The sequence below is a fragment of the Ovis canadensis genome, chromosome 4 (genome assembly GCF_042477335.2).
Source record: "Ovis canadensis isolate MfBH-ARS-UI-01 breed Bighorn chromosome 4, ARS-UI_OviCan_v2, whole genome shotgun sequence".
NCBI classification, from domain to species: domain Eukaryota; kingdom Metazoa; phylum Chordata; class Mammalia; order Artiodactyla; family Bovidae; genus Ovis; species Ovis canadensis.
This window is the reverse complement of record NC_091248.1, coordinates 64,878,571-64,897,993: the sequence shown is the minus strand read 5'-3', so window position 1 is coordinate 64,897,993 and position 19,423 is coordinate 64,878,571. Positions and strand designations below refer to the sequence as shown.

The 19,423-nt window shown below is 40.7% G+C and overlaps 1 protein-coding gene and 1 long non-coding RNA gene across 4 annotated transcripts in view; one reads left to right on the top strand and one right to left on the bottom strand.

The window, feature by feature from the left end:
* The window catches only part of STARD3NL (STARD3 N-terminal like), a 75,489-nt gene that overhangs the window by 16,301 nt on the left and 39,765 nt on the right, over positions 1-19,423 (bottom strand). For 2 of the 3 annotated variants that reach the window (XM_069587933.1, XM_069587934.1), the window contains 7 exons: positions 17,607-17,684; positions 14,945-15,022; positions 12,978-13,031; positions 12,755-12,872; positions 10,100-10,195; positions 4,275-4,348; positions 2,608-3,096 (listed from right to left, as the gene is read on the bottom strand). In XM_069587933.1, coding sequence (XP_069444034.1) covers positions 4,290-4,348; positions 10,100-10,195; positions 12,755-12,872; positions 12,978-13,031; positions 14,945-15,022; positions 17,607-17,684 — 483 coding nt within the window. In that variant the 3' untranslated portion in view covers positions 2,608-3,096; positions 4,275-4,289. Of the gene's footprint in view, positions 1-2,607; positions 3,097-4,274; positions 4,349-10,099; positions 10,196-12,754; positions 12,873-12,977; positions 13,032-14,944; positions 15,023-17,606; positions 17,685-19,423 lie in introns of those variants that run through there. The other variant, XM_069587932.1, reaches the window with a different exon arrangement.
* LOC138439313 (uncharacterized) lies at positions 685-4,188 on the top strand. The gene is made up of 2 exons (XR_011256676.1): positions 685-923; positions 3,703-4,188. It is a non-coding gene; the product is annotated as an uncharacterized lncRNA (long non-coding RNA).

The window sequence follows — 19,423 nt, the reverse complement described above, 5'->3', positions numbered from 1 at the left end:
GTCCATTGAGTCAGTGATGCCATCCAACCATCTCATCCTCTGTCGCCCCCTTCACCTCTTGCCCTTAATCTTCCCCAGCATCAGAGTTTTTTCCACTGGGTCAGTTCTTTGCATCAGGTGGCCAAAGTATTGGAGTTTCAGCATCAACATCAGTTCTTCCAATGAATATTCAGGGTTGATTTCCTTTAGGATTGCCTGTGATGGACATAGCACCAACCTGCACCTATACCACAGTGTAGGTTAATGCCAGAAGAGTGATGTCATAGGACAGGATTTTGCTGATTTGTCAGGTGAAAAATAGTATCTCATTTATCTCATTGTGGTTTTAATTTGCTTTTCTCTTTTTGTGAGTGAGGGTAAGCATCTCTTCATATATTTAAAGTCAATTCAGATTTCCTTTCCTCTGCAGTATTTATTCATGTCCTTTGATCACTTTTTCTACGGAGTAATAATAGTAACACATATTATAACAGTGCTCATTTATACAAGTGTCTATTTTTATAGGTACAGACAAAACAAAAAGTTCACTGCATGGTGCGTGGGTGAAAAAAATAAGTGATTCGAAATCCTTTTTGTGTATCAGAAAAAACATTGTCTCCTTTAAAATTGAGAAGGTGTTTTTTTGTTTGTTTGCTTACAATTTGCTTCAGCTTACGTGAAACCAGTTCTTTTGAAAACCAAATAGCAGTTCAGATCTGGAAACAAAAGAAGAGCAACCAGATACAAGAAAGAAGAAATCTAATTTAGTCTTCTTGGTTCTGAAGAATGTGATCAGGCATCTTTAGCCCAAATATCTGGCCCTCCTCTTAGCAATCTGAAACTATTTCTGCATTGGGAGAGCATAGAAGGCAAGATGGAAAAACAGCAAATCACCGAAAGTTTTGTGCAGCTGATTTCCTTGCCGGGGCCGAGGACAACGCTAGGTAATTTCCAACTTCTCAGCAACTTCCTGCCTCTCTCACCCTGGGCAGCCCTGGCCTGGGAGGTGCAGAGAAGGGAGGGCAGTGGGGGTGGGGAGACCGCCTGAGTGGCAGCAGAAGGGTGCTGGTGTGGTTGGTGGGGTTTCACCCTCTCAGGTTTCAGTTTTGTTCACCTGCTCTGTCAAGTGTGGTTGATTCGTGGAAAAAGCTCAAAGTTAAACTGGTCTTGACTGGCTGGATCTCTGCAAAGTGTAGCTGGGGTGTCACAAAAAATTGAGAACAGTTAAACCACAACCAACTTTGCTCACTTTCAAAGGGTCATAGCTAATGGAATAAAAGGTCCTTCTGCACAGTCTTGCAGTTGTTATCACACATACTCTGGGCTGGGGGTTCAGGTTCCCCACTTTTATAGACAGAGTTCATCCAATGAGCTCCTCTGTGAGTTGGGAACCTTATGCTCAGATGTCCAAATGCTGCACCTCAAGACCCTGAAGGAAAGGGCAGACAGGACTCCTTGGAACACAGGACTCCTTCCCCCAACCACCTGTGCTCTTCCATGATCTGTGAGGCTGCTATGTCTTGGTTTTGTTTTCTCAGTGTAGACCAGGTAACATGAGACCCGATCCCCGAACCCAATGACATAGAAAGACTGCAGATGTGTGCAACAGGGATGTGCTTTCTCCCTCTTGAGAAACAAGATACAGAAGGCCCTGGGGTCACCTAGCTGTGCAATTGAGTATCATATATACTAGTCACCCAAGCCCCCTAAAGGGACAAAATGACTTCAGAGTCGATCTGAGCAAGGCTTTCCAGATGGTAAATCAGATGACAGTGTGAAAGGTGAATAGCAGAGGGCTGCTCAGCAACATGAGCATGAAGAGCAGGTGCCCCCCTTCCCCAACCAGCAGGTCCAGAGCAGGGGTCCAGGCCCTGCACTCCGTCCATCCAGCCCCAGAGAGAAGCAGGGCTCTATGGCTGAGGTCAAGGCTTCAACTGTCACAGTCTGAACTTGCAGCACAATCAAGTCACATCCTTCCTTCCTCTTGTCTTTTCTCTGAGAGCCAACATCTGGGGTCCCTGCCCTCCCAGGAGGACTGGCCACGTCCTACTAGTCCAGCCTGAGTGTAGGGGGAGAGCTCCTTCCTAGGTTAAAGTCACACACCGATGTCCGGCTCAGGCCCTGTGTGGTCGTGGTATAGACGCGAGTCCACTCCTGGGACAGGGCGTTCTCACTGTGATGACACCATTGAAGTCTGGAGGTTTTAGTCCACAGCCTGACCCTGGAGCTCCGCCTTTCTCCACATAAGGTGCTCCTTCTGGTGAGGCCCCAGGCTCCCAGGGAGCTCCAGCTGCACTTCTGTTCTTAAATGACATAATGAATAATGACAGGGAACTGACAGACATGCTGCTTCCCATGAAGCACTGAGGTGAATATTTCTTTTTAACAAAAACCGCTCACAACAGAATTGAGTTCATTTTGATTCCAGCTAACGAAACACAAGGGGAAATAATTTCATAGAAAGGGTTTAAAGAAGGGTATTCAGACTATTTTAGATCATACTTCTAAGAGAAAGAGTCTATCTCTGGTGACCTTCTATATGCATTCACAATCCCTCAGGTTCCCCTTTTGTAATTTTAACACTTTAGGCCAAATACATAATGCAAACAGGAAAAATAAAACTAACCATTTTGATATGTTGGAGTTTATTACCTTTTAAAATTGTACAAATAGCGCATGTGCATGAGTTAAAAAACATAAGGGAAATGTAGGGAGTTAAAAAAAAATACAAAAGAAATTCAAAACATGAGAAAAAAATTCCATTCTGCAAATCAAAATAAAAAGATATTTTGCATACTAAAAAAGTGTTATTCCAATATATTAAGAAGTCTCTTTGATTAGGAACACAGCACAAGACTTTCTGCAACTATTCACTGACAGGTCAGATCCAGTCTCACTGAATATAGGGTGGACCATGGCATTATCTTTCCAGCCACAGGCAGGTGACAGAAATGGGCATGGGTGTGGTACCATGTCTGTGAGGTATTACAATAAATAAATTCTTTATTAGCCGCTCAATAATGTCAGCAGTGGATGTCACCATTTCAACCTTCAATAGGGAGACCCCATCTCCAGTTTCTTTTTCTTTCTGGTGACTTTCAATGAAGGTTTTTCACACTTAGAAGAAGAGAAAACACAACAATGTTTGAGATGCAATGTAAAAAGGCAAAAGGCTACACTTGCAAAACCATGGGTGGGGCAACACAAGAACTTAAAGCCTTTTAGAAAAGCATCTACTATTCACACGCCCACGATTTTGCCTTATGTCTGAACACTGTTGTAGGAAAAGGGCCCGAAGCACGGTGGATACCACTGATGCAGGGCCTCCAATACCAGGACTCCAGCTGCCTCTGCTGGCCTATCTGACTCTGTGCCAACTGCCCACCTTCTATGAATCAGTGCACTACTTTTTCCTGCTTTAAAATTTTATTTCATTATTTTTCATTGAGATATAATTGATAAATAACACTTTATTAGTTTAAGTTATATCACATAATGACTCTATATTTGTATATATTTTGAAATGGTCACCACAATAAGTCTACATAAGTTAACATCCTTCACTATACATAGTTACAGATTATTTTTTCTTATCCGATGAAGTTTTAAGATCTACTCTTTCCCTTCTGTGGTTAAATAATTAAGCAGAGTTACGGCTTTTGCAATTGACTGTTTGTTTGCTCATATCTGTGAGGCTGAAATGCTTCCTTTGATGATTTGAAGGGACTGAACACTGTGCCCTGACCTGGAGGCACAGGGAGCCCGACTGCCGTGACTGGACCACACCTGTCATCTCAGAAGCTCCAACACACTCCAGAGACGACCCGCCTGTGAGGACCAGAGTGGGTGCTGGTACAGACGGGGCGCCTGAGTCCTGGCTCTGCCCCTGCCAGCTGTGGGACCCTGGACCAGTCACTCCCCCTCAGTCTTCCCTGCCAGTGGAGACAAGAACAGTACCACCTCCCGCGACTGCTGCCCTCGCTGCCCTCAGAAGTCAGGGTTTGTCATTAAATCATGCCTGACATGGAGACATTCTGGCTCCAAGACACAAAAATGAACTAAGTAACCCTTATTCAGAAATGTGGGACTCTGACGTAGTTTTCATCCTCCACCAATTTATACCTAAAAAATGTTAAGAGATTTTACATAATGAAATGTGCCTGACAAATTCACATAATTAGGAGAAATATAACTATAATTACTCTCATATTTTCTGAATTTAACTTTGAATCTACTTGAAGGAAGGCTCCATATTTAACTACATCACTATTACAGTTTCATTTTCAAAGACTTACTTTAACAAGTCTTACTCATAGTTCTAAAAGTGGTTTTTCACTGTCCTGCTTTTCTTCAGCTTCATTTTCAGATCCTAGATGGTAGAGAAGGGGAAGGAGAAAAAGTACCACATTCAATTACAGTAACAAATGATTTCTTTAACATTATAATATACGTGCATAAAATTTTAAATGAGGGCTACATGTGTTTAATCCACAAGAGATTTAAGTTAATGAAACTGTAAAATAGTTGTACATTATATCTTATAGAAGGAAAACCTTTAAATATCATTCACACTAATCTGTCCAATGGATTTCATGTATGTTCTTCTAAAAATATTCATATAGACCAAGAACTATATTATCCACTGATCCTCCTCGTCTGCTTCTTTGCTGAAAAGCTTACCTGGTTTTCAAGTGAAAAATCTCTTTGGTATAAATAATTTAACATACGTATTTGAAAAATGGCTGTATTCAGTGAGTGAGAGAGGGAGTCTAAAGTATGGGGGAAGCTGATAGTCACCACTGTGTGCTGTTTCAGCAACCGTAGTTACAACCATTCTGAGTCAATGTTGCATGAGCCTTCTATTATTCTGTTCTTTTAAGAACATACTTTATTTTTCAATTCTTATTTTTATTCATTTTTTGGCCACAACATGCAGGATGTGGGATCTTAGTTCCCTGACCAGGGACCGAATCCATGCCCTCTACATTGGAAGCATGGAGTCTTTACCGCTGGATCACCAGGCAAGCCTCTACCTTCTACTATTCTTGAATTTGACCCAGTCATTTTTCTGGGATGATATCCTTAGGATATATTCTTGAGGAAATAACACTTTTTTCCATTATGAGATTTTCCCTCTAAAAATAAGAAGAAAAATCTAATGTCTGAGTATAGAAAATTATTATATTATTATATTTCATGGAAATATAATTCTATAGTACATAACACAGGAAATGTATATGCAATAAAAGTAAAAGCAAATATATAACAAGAAATATAGTATAAGATCATATTTGATAAAAACTTATAACTTTATATACTAGCATGAATCAGTAAGACTAGGAAAAAAAAAGACCATCCCTTTATATAAGACCAGGTGACTTATGTACATTTTGGATATTCCAAAATTTCTACAATAAACTTAAAGTGACTTTACAACTTTTTTAAAAGGGTATAAATAATAGACAGTATAGCCAACACACATTATGTAAATTACAAACACAAAAGTAGAAAGAAACAAACTGTCAACACTAATGTTGCTCAATAGTTTGAAGGACAGTTATCTTCTACTTTTGTTCTTTTCACATTTTTATAGCAATTACACATTCCTCTCATACTTAGGGAAGGGAACTAAAGACGGTGGTGAGGAGACCAAGGGGACAGGTTAGGATGTTACCTACTCACCTACAAGAGCAGCCTGCTTCACTGCCACTTTACTCTTATCGCATAATACAGTTCAAAAAGGACACTTTCACCAGGAGGGAAATTGGGGGGCAGGATAAATGGGGAGAGTGGGACTGACACAGACGCAATACTATATACAAAATAGATACCTTATAAGGACCTATTGTATAGCACACAGAACTCTACTCAATACTCTATAATGACCTATAAAGGAAAACAATCTTTAAAAGAGTAGATATTACATATGTGTATAATTGATGCATTTTGCTATACAACTGAAACTAACACCACACTGTAAATCAACTATATTCCAATAATTTTATTTCTTTTTAAAAAGGGGCACTTTTGGGAGAACGTCTGCCTGGATTATGGCCAAGAACAAATCTGGCACAGAAGAATGAACCCCCGAAGAAGCTTAAGAAAAGTCTGTGTCCCACACCTAAACCTCACAAATGTCATGTCGTTCAGATTAGGTTTGTGGTAAAGCAAATACATAAAGATACAGCGGCAGGAAGGCTTCACTTCCCAGCTTATTACACTGCCGGAAATCTTAGAGACTCCAGGGTAGTTTAACTGCCATCTCACTTGCAAGGAGTCTAAGGAAGGTGGTCACATGGAGCCTTCCTGTTATCAGGCTCACTTTCCACCTGTGAGGGTAACGGCATTCAAGCCACAAAAAACTGACATGCTTTTGAACTACTGGGAAGTCCTAAATAAAGTCAAATTTTTAAAACACAATAATACATATGCTTGCCCTAATCCCAAAGTGAAAGCTACTATGGTGTTCTGGCTATTGTCAAAGAACAAGTTCAACCAGTCTTTTCCGAAAAGTGACTATAGAAACTAATGAACCAAACAGCAAATTCAGTGCTAGGGAGGCAACCTAAAGCTTGAAACTTTGTGAGAAGTGCTTGAAAAACTGCAGAAGTGAGAGAACAATATTGTTCCTCCACCTTCCATCACTCAGCTTCACGGTATGAAGAAGGTTCTTCCGAGTATGGCAGGCTGTGAGGACTGGCAGCAGATTTACACAGTTGAAGGAGCTCCTTTCATTTGAGGTGAGGAGTAATGCAATGGTGCAACTGGTGTGTGAACATAAAGCCCAGGGTCTCTGCTGGTTTGAGGTGATGGTCAAGGCTGCAGCGAGCATATGCTTGCCTGAAGCTGTGTGCAAACTCAACGGAAACCCAAGAGAATCCATGCTAGACCAGGCGACTTTGAGGCTGTAAACATGTGTAGAAGAGATGCAAAAATATTCAGCAAAAAGCACAAGCGGAAGAAGACTCGAAAAGACCTGAAATTCAAATGCGCTATCCAATACATACAAATGGCCATCTGGCCGAGGATACAAGTCTTAACCAAGGTGAGAGATCACAAAACCTGTCCAATCACTGGTTAGCACTACACTCTATGGACACAAGGATAACTCCTAAGAACTCAGGCTTAAAAATGAAAGAATTAACAACAACTGAGAAGACACATCTGCAGCCACACCACAGGGGACATAATTTCACAGGCAGCCCACACCAGCGTGGATGGTATCAAATTAAATTTTCAGTGCCTCCATCTAGACTTGTTTAGCACAGATGACAGGATGCAACTGAGTTATTCTTTAAGTCAACCGTTCAGTGATTCAGGATGTGATAAATTACCTTTTATCCAACTGGTTCATTTAAATTATCTGAGCACATAAGAACTTCAACCCGACCATCTGAGAGAGAAGTGGGCTTCCTCATTCTTTCCACTTAACACACAGGCAAACAGGATACGGCTAAAGCAGCAAGGAAATCTGCAAACAAACCACCTTATATCCTTTAAAATACATCCACTAAAATGCGCTAATTTTCCAAGGCTCTGGGACTCTAAAATTCAAGCCATTCCTTTACAAGCAAAAATGCTAACATTTAAATTTCTGGTGTTTCCAATTTCTTTCTTCCTCTCTTTATTCATTCCTTCAAAAGTTCTAAGTTTACTATGTACCAGGTACTCAACTTGGTACTAGAGAAAGACAGACAACAGGCAAGGCAGGCCCCAGCTGTCCTCTTAACGACTAGGGGCCAATCAGCAGGGTATTAGGATAAAAAGCTTATAACTTCTGCTGCTGAAAACCATTTAATATTTGTCCACTGACCTAACAAGAAAGTTTTAGAGTAAAATCTTTTCTGGGCACATTAATTCCAAGAATAGTTTTTAATCTTAATTCTTTCCTAAATTGAACACAGACAATGAAAATATACAGTAAAGTAAGTCACCTTGAACACTCCTCTGCCCACTACTATCTGGTCTTTGTCTTAAACAATGCAGCCACCCAGTGGAATGCTTACAGTGTTGCTTGTTTAGCTTCGTAATTCTATGACGTTGGTAATGCTTTCAACTGCCACTAGGGGGTGGTAAAAGTCAAAGGAGGAAGCCCATGGCTTGCTTGATGGAAAATGCCTGAGGAGGTATTCCTCACATTATTATCCTGCTGTTCTGAACTTCTGATTTTAAAAAAAAAAGTATACATAGGTGCTGAGAAATTCTATTAGTCTCAGGAAAAAAGGTACACAAAATCATGAACTATAATCTAAACTTCAAAAAAAAAAAATGAGTCCTCTGACATACAAAAATCTCAAGGAAATCATCCTTATAATGAGGTAATGAAAAGTTTAATACTCATCCTAGCGTCTGTTGACTGAGAAATAGCTTTTCTGCTCAATCATATCTTTATTTCATCTGACTCTAAAATTTTGTTGTTGTTGTTTTTTAAGATTTACTTATTTATTTTATTTTTTAGCTGGGCTGGGTCTTTGTTGCTACCTGCAGGCTTTACTGTTTGTTGCGGAGCACAGGCGTCTCATTGCAGCGGCTTCTCTTGATGCAGAGCACAGGCTCTAGGTCACGGGCTTCAGTAGTTGCAATGCATGGGCTCAGTAGTTGCAGCTCCCGGGCTTTAGAGCTCAGGCTCAGCAGTTGTGGCACATGGGGCTTAGTTGCTCTGTGGCATGTTGGATCTTCCTGGACCAGGGACCAAACCAGTGTCCGTTGCATTGAAAGGCAGATTCTTAATCACTGCACCACAAGGGAAGCCCTATGATTTTCTTTTATATTGCTTTTAAATTCAACACCAATAGTCCAGAATATCAAGTTACTTCAAGTTCCCCTGACTCCCTATGTCACAATGGGATATCTTTGATCTTCACATGGCTCTTTTTGCCTGGAGTTTGTTTTACTCTATTGTGTGTGTGTGTGTGTTTAAAATATTTACTATGTGTAGTGTGAGAATAAAATAATGTAGTCTCTAACTCAAGTTTATATCCTAATAACAGAAATAGGCCAAGTCACTGCCAAAGTCAGTGCAGTCAACACAGGATGACAGTGCTGTGGAAGGGATCTTACGAACATGAGGCAAAAAGATGCCCTACCCACGACTTATGGGAGTCAGGGGGAATGGTAGGGTGGGATGAGGAAGGCTTCTCAACATCTGAGTGGACACTGGGACCACAGAGGTATGTCAAGGGTAGAACAAGCAAGATGCACAATGGCTTGGGGGCTCTGGTATACTTTCAGAAATCTAAGAATGGCACACAGGAGCATCATGAGAGGAGAGTTTGGACCATGGTAGGTGGACATACAGGTGCTTCCTGCCAGGCTTAGGATCCAATCACTTTCTTAATCTTTTGTGTCACTGAAGGCTTTTAGGCAAGGGAATAATAACATGGTCAATTTTGCTAATATTTAAAAATATATAAAATTTGCATATATTAGCTGTGATCATAGATGCTAGCCCTGGAGCTGGGGTTCAAGTCCAAGCTCCACCCTCTTACTCTCTGTGTAATATTGGATGAACTATCTCACCTCTCTGGGCCTCAACTTGCTGATCTCTAAAACAGGGATAATGAGAGTTTAACCTCCTTAGAGAGGTTATGAGGAACCCTTAGAACAATGCAGTCATTCTATCTAACATGGTATTATGGTGGCTGTTTGGGAGAAGGCAACTGAGGAGGAGGCTGTTGCAGAAACAGAAGTGATGACAATTTAAATGAAATCAAGGAGGTAGCAACAAAGTGGTTCAAAATGGCATGGTGAACTATGGGCCATAGGAAAGGGGCGGAGTCCCCAGTGAGGCTCTGGTTTCTGACATGGGCAAAGGGGTGGGTGGTGCTCTCAGACATGGGGGATTCTGGAGGAAGGTCAATCAGGGGGTGACAGATAACAGAGCATCAAGACTCTCCCCTGTTCATGTATCAGTGTGTAAGGCCCTCTATTATGTTTATTTTTGCATCTCTGTATCTCATCATGAGTTGCACATCAAGACCACATCTTATTTATATTCACATCCTAAATGTCTGGTATGTTAAATGTTTGCTAAGTGTATTGAGACGTACAGGGGGTTAGGTGAGGGGGGAAAGCTTTTGAATGATAGACAAAAACATAAATGATAAATCAAATTTTCTACCTGCTTCAGATTCAGGAGGAGAATAAAACTGACCATCAGAAAGACCCCCAGGAATCAGCGCCGCCCTCTCTGAGGCATCTTGAACTATCAAGAGTCCTGGAAGAGAAGAAATTCAGATGCTGGGAATGATGCCACTGTTCTGGTAGCTTTGTGGCCAGGTTAAACAAAATAAAAGTGTTATTATTACATTTTTAAAACTCTTAGTAGGATAGGATACTTTGAAAAATCTTTCAACCAAAAACTAAGTGTTAATAGAATCTTCCCATCTGGAAATACCTACTTCCCTATAGAAATCAACATCAAAACCAAAGCACAAAGCCAAACAGAAAAAAGAACTCATGAGCTTGTACAAATGGCCTCCAGTCTACATCTGGTTAGAGAAATGCCAGCATAAAAGCAAAAAAAACACTAGCAGAGAGGCTGTCAACAATGCATTCTTCTGCCTACAGCTGAGTTACACCGAGATAAAGCTGGAGGAAGCACCAGGCCAAACAGCAGGTGCTAGATGTGCATGTAATATTGGTTACAGTGAAAATAAATGCTATTTTCAATGTTTTCACTAATTATGTGTTTTGCTTTATTAGTGACTTTAGTTTAATCACATAGGCATGCAAGCCTCAGTCACACGAACAGTTGACATACTTTCACTAAAGTTCAGTTTGATGTTTATATACAACTTAAACAATTTTTATTTTTTTACTTTTGGCCAGGCCTGGAAGCACGAGGGATCTTAGTTCCCTAAGCAGGGTCTGAACCCACACCCCCTGTAGTGGAAGCCCAGAGTCCTAACCACTGAATTACCATGGAATTCCTCTTTTTAACAAGTGGCTTCATTTAGCTTTACTTGTCCCTTTTCCATAATACAGTTTCATTAAAGAAGAGAGGGCACAGGATAGAAGATGGATCTTAGTCTGATTAATGTGTTTTAAAATCTCTTCTTGAATGATAATTCCTTTCTCATCGATTTCATCTTTGTATATGAACTTCTGAAAAATAAAACCACTTACAAGGTTATTTTTCCTTCTACTATATCTTGAGGTTATAATCATGTTTAACTTTCCATAAGACATAAGAAAATTTTTTTTTGCCTATTAGGTGGGGCAAATCCAGCCAGATGACAGAGAACATAAAAACAGCAAGTTTTACAACTGTCTGAGTCTCTGCTTTGAACTTTGATTATATGTGTCTAAGGGGACAGGTGGAATGTGTGTGCTTCCACTAAGGCCATTATGCAGAGAAGAATTCCAGTCTAAAGTTCAATCATTTGGATTTCCAGTGAACATGCTGTGATGCTCAAAGCCACACAAGGAGATGATAACAACTTTAACAGGATTCATGACCACACAATGCCAGCTACTCAGAGGAGGATGGAAAGCCTGAGACGGGTGAACATCTCTCTGGCTGGCTAACTTCCTCCTCTCCTTTCCATCTCCATCAGCAACCCATCAACAGTCCCCCTGAAGGCACTCAGTTATTCACATGGCAGCCCAAAGGCACCACCTGTGGGATGGACAGTGATAGGAGACTCTGGAGAATCAAAAACTTCTATGTAGAACTGCTACCTTGGCACCAAATGCTCCTCTTCTCAACAGGGAGAAAAGGTCAACCTGTCTGAGGAGAAGGAGGCGTTGGCTACTGTTGTTGCTGCTGGAATGTCTTTTTCACCAGTATTCACACTTCCTTCCAGGGAAGTCTGCCCTAACAGCTGGAGCAAGGGGCCACATCCTGCCCCTGTCCCTTCATCCAACTCTTCCAGCAATGTCTCCTGCAGCCTGCAGAGCAGAGACTCCAGATCTGCCTAACTCCACCCACAGCTCCATGCAAAGCCAGATCTCAGAACCCTCCTGCACTTTTGGTGGGAATGTAAATTGTCCCAGCCACGATGACGAACAGTATGGAGTATAAAAAACTAAAAATAAAGCTACCATGTGATCCAGCAATCCCACTCCTGGGCATATATCTGGAGTACACCATAGTTCAAAAAGATACATGCACCCTGATGTTCACTGCAGCACTATTTACAATAGCCAGGACACAGAAGCAACCTAGATGTCCACTGACAGATAAATGGATAAAGAAGAATGGTACATGTATACAATGAAATATTACTCAGCCTTTAAAGAAGTATGAAATAATGCCATTTGCTGCAACGTGGCTGGACCTAGGGATCATCATACTAAGTGAAACAGGTCAGACCAAGATAAATATGATAATTACTTACACATGGAATCTAAAAATCGATACAAATGAACTCATTAACAAAACAGAAATGGACTCATAGGCTTAGAAAACAAATTTATGGTTACCAAAAGGGAAAGGTGGGAGAGGAAGGGATGAACTAGGAGGTAATCCCAATTACATATATACACTAATATATATAAGATACATCATCAACAAGGACCTACTGTATAGCATAGGGAACGCTATTCAATACTCTGTAATATCCTGTATGGGAAAAGAATCTGGAAAGAAATAAATATATGTATATGAACAACTAAATCACTTTGTTATACATGTGACACTAATAAACACTGTAAATCAACTATATGCCAATATAAAATAAAAATTAAAAAACTAAAAAAAACAAAGCCAGAACTCTGCAGCCCCTCCCCCAACCTGGCTAGTCTCAGGAGGTAAACTCGGAGAGAAACTTACTGTTTTCTTCTTCTGCCTCTTGAGGTAACACTTTGAAGTCCAGGAACCACGTCTCGATCCAGGCAAGGATGAAGGAAATGATAGGCAGCACATAGCCAAAAGCCCCTTGTGAGAAAAGCTGGAACAGACATGACCAGGAGAGAGAGACAGTTACCATGAGCTTATTCTAGAGAACAAGACATCAGCACAGACAGTCACGGCACAAAAAAGTGGAAAGCCATACCTTTGAGAGGATCACTTTTGCTAATAAAAAGGCACTGGTCACTGCTGTTGTCAACTGAAAGACACATAATCCAGCAACATTCAAATCAGATATGTGGCACTGTAAAGGCATCTCTCTCATGCAGGAGAACCATCTGAGCCAGGATCAGGTAATACTTGAAAAGGCCCTGGCGCACCTGGCTTCCTCCCATGTCACTCTTCCTTTGTCCCCTAAACCAGATGGAGGCAAAGAGGGCTTCCTCATGGCACGGATGCCCTGCGTGGCAGCTTGAGGTTTCCCTTTACCCACAGGCTGCTATGTTGGGAAACTCAATTCTGTCCACTGGAGGGTACAACATGTAAAGATGCTCTCTGCGTAGAAGGGACCAGTGAAAGTGAGGCAGGGCTCCCCCAGGGCTCAGGAAGCCCAGAGATTATTCCCACAGGACCTGGGCCTTGTGTCTTCATCCTCTAACTAATATATGCAGCAATAAGAAACCTAACCAAAGTGAATGCCAACAGGAGTCTTGACTGACAAAATGGAGGTCAAGAAATACCAGGTGTCATACTTGGTCACTATTAATAAAGTTGCAGAGTCAGTTTTGTTAGCAAAACACAACACACACAGGCACACACACACACATGCACATATACATGTTAATACATACACACACAGATACCCCAGCATTGGGAGAGGAGGCATCTTACATTCTGATACTAATTAATTTTTCTGGCTGACACCAAGTACTTTTCAGGAACCAGCTGACTCCTTCCAGCTGCCTGGCCCCCTCTCTGTAAATGTTTTTAGAAAAAAGAATCAGAAACAATAAAATGGATGTGCTTAAAGTGACCCTTTGATAATTTCAAGCTAGAGATTGAAGAAGGTTTCTTAAAACTCACTGCACAGTCAACCACTTTCTAAAACAAACATTGAGACAGATTTTCTGAAAGATACCAGTACACATCATGGAAACTGAACAGAATGTCCCAAATTGGGATGGCTGGAGAAAATGGGCAAGTGACAACCATCACAGCTGTTTGGGATCAGCAATAGCGTACATTCAGGAAAGGGAGCTGAGTCTGACTGAAACTGATGGCCTCATCCATGAAATGTGAGCTTGGGGTTCAATGGATGGTTTGATAGCAGCCCAGGGTTCTGTGGATGCTCAGAAGAGATGGTCCAGGCAGACAAGGCACATGGTGGATGCCCTCTTAGGACAGCGCACAACTCCATGCCCAGCTGGACAAGCCTGTGCCAGGCCCACACAGACCAAGGTCTCACACAGTTTAGTCCTGCCCAAGTCTTCCAGTCTGGGGAGCTTCCCCCATATACCTGCTTTGTTTAGAGCTCTCAACAAGGTGACTGTTCAGAGGTCCATGGAAATGGCAAAAATAATTCAGGCAGAATTGCTTATAATTCTTCTTTCAACCAATGAATATTTATTGAGAAGAGGTTGTGCCAAAGCTCTGGGCTGGATGCCAGGAAATGGAGGTGAGTAAAAAATGCCACTGCCTTCTAGAAATCTGAAGGCAGCAATAAAAGGGAACTTTTACCTCTAAGACTGGAGGGAGGCGGGTATCACAGGGAGGAAGGCAGGGATCAAAATCAGCAGAGACCAAATGGCGAAAAATCACTAAGAAGTTTTCAAGAGGAAATGGTCCAAACTGCTTTGAGACAGAGGGACCGAACTTATCTCTCATTTGCAAAATGAGGTAGACGGTGGGCTGGTGCTTGGACCACAATCACTGCTAGGCCCCCCTGGATTCTTCATTTGTCTCAGTTTCCATAGCAATAAAGATAGCTACTCATCACCTCTGGAGAGAAGCCCTGGAGAACAAAACCTACTGAGGTGTGAAGGACAGGGATTCAGGAGAAGCCAGGGGGATTCAACTCAGATGGAAACCACACATGCCCCCAGCTCAGCCCACTTGTGAGCAGGCCTTGGCCACCAGCACTGGAGGGGGGAACCACTCACCAGGCATACTCACCGCTATGGCCCACCAATGGCGCAGTCTGCACACCGCATATGCAAGTATTAACACTTTAAATCGAAAAACTGCCAAAAGCTATATTAAAAAAAAAAAAAGACAAGTTTTCAGGAATATACACAAAGGTATACATTAAGTTTTATGAAGAACCCACCAAAGTGTTTTCCTTATTCTGATTTAGTTGAAAACTGTCACAGACGGGTACTGGTCTATAGACCAGTTTGGGATCTCTGCTCTAGAATTTGTGGAATATCGTGTAGACAGGGACTCAAATTAACTTCCCATTATCAAAAGAATATATAGTGAGGTGTTTCTTTTACCTTTCTATTTGAGTCCACATAGATTCTGATATCCTTTTAAGGTTGGAGAGAATGTTTTCAAAGTCAACTTTCTACTCCAAGCACCTTTCCACTCACTTTTGATACCGGATTGTTAGTGAAGTCCGCTGGAAAGCTTTGAGTTACTGGGGTGTTGCTAGAGTTCTGCAACCCCAGGAGCTACCCTCTGATTGTTCACCATGGTTTAGGGACTTTTGTAAAAGGTTTTATGTGCATCACTGTCCCACATAATCCCCCACCCCAGCAATTCCATGAGTCAGCAACTATTATGATGGATACAGAAACTGTCCAAGGCCACACAATCTTAGGACGAAGCCAAGATTGAACCCAGGTAGCCTGATTTCAAAGATCAGGCTCTTAGCCACTAGTCTAATTGTCTTAGTAATTCTCATTTACTAAGGAATAAACATAGAATAAAATTTTACTTGAAAAATATGCTTATTCTGAGTAATAAGAAGTCAGGTGGCTCTTGAATAATGCCTCAGGGTGGGGTCTGCCAACTGTTCCTTACTAATCAAAACTGCTGAAGGGCTGGAAGCTGACAACTTCATTGCTATCATTGACTGTATGACCTCACTCAAGACCCTTTCATGTAAATGAAGTTTGCAGCTATATTTGTTTCAATTTGCAGCTTTCATTAAAAATGGGTTTACCAGTAATGTGCTCACCATTTAGTTTCTTTATTTATCCTACTCCTATCTCTGCATTTTGGACTTGGCAAAAGCATAAATCTTTATTCCTTTATCTCAAAGTCTCCCAGATCCCAGGGTTTCCTGGAGGCTGTGTCCATTTCCAAGGCCAGGCGTGACAGTCTTTCCAAGCTGAGCTAATAGGTCCCACCTAATTGTCCAATATCATTAACTCTCGAAGCAGAGTTCAGACAACCCTTGGCCAGAGATCTGGCCAGAGGATTAACTTGGCTTCCTAAGAATTCCTGGCTCAGACTACTGAAGACAAATTCATCAGAGGAAATAAAAGGAAAGAGAGAAGTCAATTTTGTTATTACATGTCAATAGATTTACAGAAAAAAATTATCAAGAGATTTAGGATCTAACATGCTCTGCCACAAATTCAGTGATGTGGGGTAGGTCAAGACACTGACCCATGAGACTAAATGTCTTCCTCTAGAAAAGCAGATTAAATTATATCAGTGGTTTTCCAAATACTCTGTGGCAGCCAAACACTTTTTCAAAACAATCTTACTGGAACACTAACATACTGTACAGATGAAAATGGAATCTACTCAGATTGCAAGGGGGTGATGATAAGGAACCTGGATTTCTATTTACTGGGAATCCCATCTCTTTCCTGCTACACACTTCAGCAGGGTAAGTCACAAAAACAAAACAAAGCCAGACTTTTTAGAGCATTTCAAAAGCCACTAGAAAATATAACCATTAATATTCTCAATCAAAACTAATGATGATGGTAACAATGATTAGAGGTAAATCTCTGAGCTTCTGAAACATACCTTTCACTGGGCTAAGTGTTTTCTGGGTATTATTTTATTTTCAGAACTATGATGATTTCATTTCAAATAGGAGCAAACTGAAGTTTAGACTTAATATATGCAAATATATACAATTAGTGACTGTGTTGTGAATAAAACCCAGGTTTTGCTGACTGTAAGGGTCTTAATCATTGTGCACACAGCTTCTCAGGATAGTGAATAAAGTAGTTAAAGTGAATTGGGGGGAATTTTTAATGAATTTTAATTGCCTATACTGTGTAACACAATGCTGAGACCTGACTTATTCACACTATCACCTGTAAAAAGATACCATGGAGATCTATCAAACCCATTCAAAGTCACAGTGCATCCTAGAAAGATACTACAAATATTCCTTTGACTAAAATGAACACCTCAACTACAGATAACTGCATCTATACAATTCTACAATTGACTAATGTTGCCCAAGATTGTCAATATATAAGTTTTCTCAAAAACTCCTATTATGGAAAAATGAAACAGAATTATTATTAAAAATACACTCAGAAATCTACCACAAGACAGAAAAGGAATGGCATTTTCACTGTGCTATTACATAAACAAGTAAATTTTCCTTTTCAGCATCTGCTGATGGCTTCTATCTCAGCTACTTTTGAAAGAATAAAGGAAAATCTGAATGGCTTCTTCTGCTGTGCTCCCTTATTTCTCATTAATCTTTTCTTTCCTTGAAATGACCAGAGAGAGCAATGAATGGTTCAGGGGAAAGATAATGCTTAAAAGAGGAAAAAAGAATTGCATAGAAAGGTCTACTGAGAGGAAATCTGCCTTTTGCTTAGTCTCATCATGTCCGAAATATACAACAGAGAATACTTACAAATATATCAAAATAAGAAGAGTAATAGTCATACTGCACCACCTCTTTCTCTAACGTGTTCTCAATACCTCCATTCACCTGGGAAGGACAGGAAGAAATGAAAATGAGAGTGTTATGTGCGAAAATAAAACAGGAGAACATACAAGTAAGGTTTTACAAACACTTCTCTATCTTCTTCAGAAGACAGAGAACAACAACCAGAAATTTTAAAACATGTCAGAACCCTGATATTTCGAACAGAAAAATGGTGAAGGGCATTTCCCACTTCAATTCTGAATTCAACAAATAGATAATGGCAAACAATGCCCTGCTATAGCTTATATTTTGGCACACTAAAATGTTAAACATGATTTTTTTCTTTTATAAGAGAACATCTTCAATCATACAAACATGTATTTTGATGGAAGACAATTTAACATTTATCCAGGGTTTCCCTCACTTTCTGATCACTCTTCACTATTTTAAGTCTTGGAAGGCCAAGTTGTCCCCTAATCGCTTAGCAAACATCCATGACAACAGTTATCATGACACAGAAGAGAAATGTAAAAAATCTCCCTGGTTGTTCCTATTTGCTCCTAGCATTTCAAAATTCTGCACTCTTGAATAGATAAAAGAACGAAGGCTAAGCTAGACCTACAATCATATGTGACAAAGTTATAGTAGATGATGTAAAGTAAACCTATTATGATAAATTTTCTGTCCTCTCCCAATTCTGTCAAGATGAATTTTAAATGATCAAGTTTAAAATTCTGCATATCAAACTACAAAGAATACTACTTTTTTAAAAGTAGTATTCTTTAAAAAAAAAAAAATCAGAAAGGAACATATCTCTGACAGCTAAGAAAGGGCCCAAGGAGACCCTCTGTAACTGTGAGGACCCGTGAATTAGCTGATAATAGGGAACATGATGTACAATAGCAAATTCAAGTTTCCAATCTGTAGTACAGACACTGCCGGTCTTGACAAACCAGTGCAGTTGTCTGAGGACAAATTAGAGGAAAATTAACCATAGATCTGGGTAAAAGAAAAAAGGGGGAAAAGTCAATAAGGAATACCTTTGTACGATTTACTTGTGTGTGTGTGTGTGTGTGTGTGTGTGTGTGTGGAAGTTGCTCAGTCGTGTCTGATTCTTTGCAACCCCATGGATTATAGCCCACCAGGCTCCTCTGTCCATAGGGATTCTCCAGGCAAGAATGCTGGAGTGGGTTGCCATGCTCTCCTCCAGGGGATCTTCCCAACCCAAGGATCAAACCCAGGTCTCCTGCATTGCAGGCAGATTCTTTACCATCTGAGCCACCAGTGAAGCCCAAGAATACTGGAGTGGTAGCCTATCCCTTCTCCAGCAGATCTTCTCAACCCAGGAAATGAACCGGGGTCTCCTGCACTGCAGATGATTTCTTTACCAGCTGAGCTACCAGCGATTTACTACGATTTACTGATCGGTCGTATTAGAGTAAAAGTTGACACGAAGAAGAATCCTTTTGGCTTAGATACCTTTTCAAGCACAGTTGACCCTTGAGCAACAGGGATTTGAACTGCATGGGTCCACTTACAGGTGGCTATTTTTCAACTTTAAATATTATAGTCCTACATAGTCCACAGTTGATTGAATCCACGGGTGCGGGGGAATCATGGATATGGAGGAACTAGTCCTAGTGAGTGCCAAGGACTATTCTACACATAGGAAATACTTCAGTAAACAAATGAATATCTGTCTTTGTGGAACTAACATTCTAGCAAGTGCAGACAGATAACACATAAGAAAATCAGAAAAAAAGGAAAAAAGAAAATCAGTGCTAAAAGGACAGAAGCAGGAC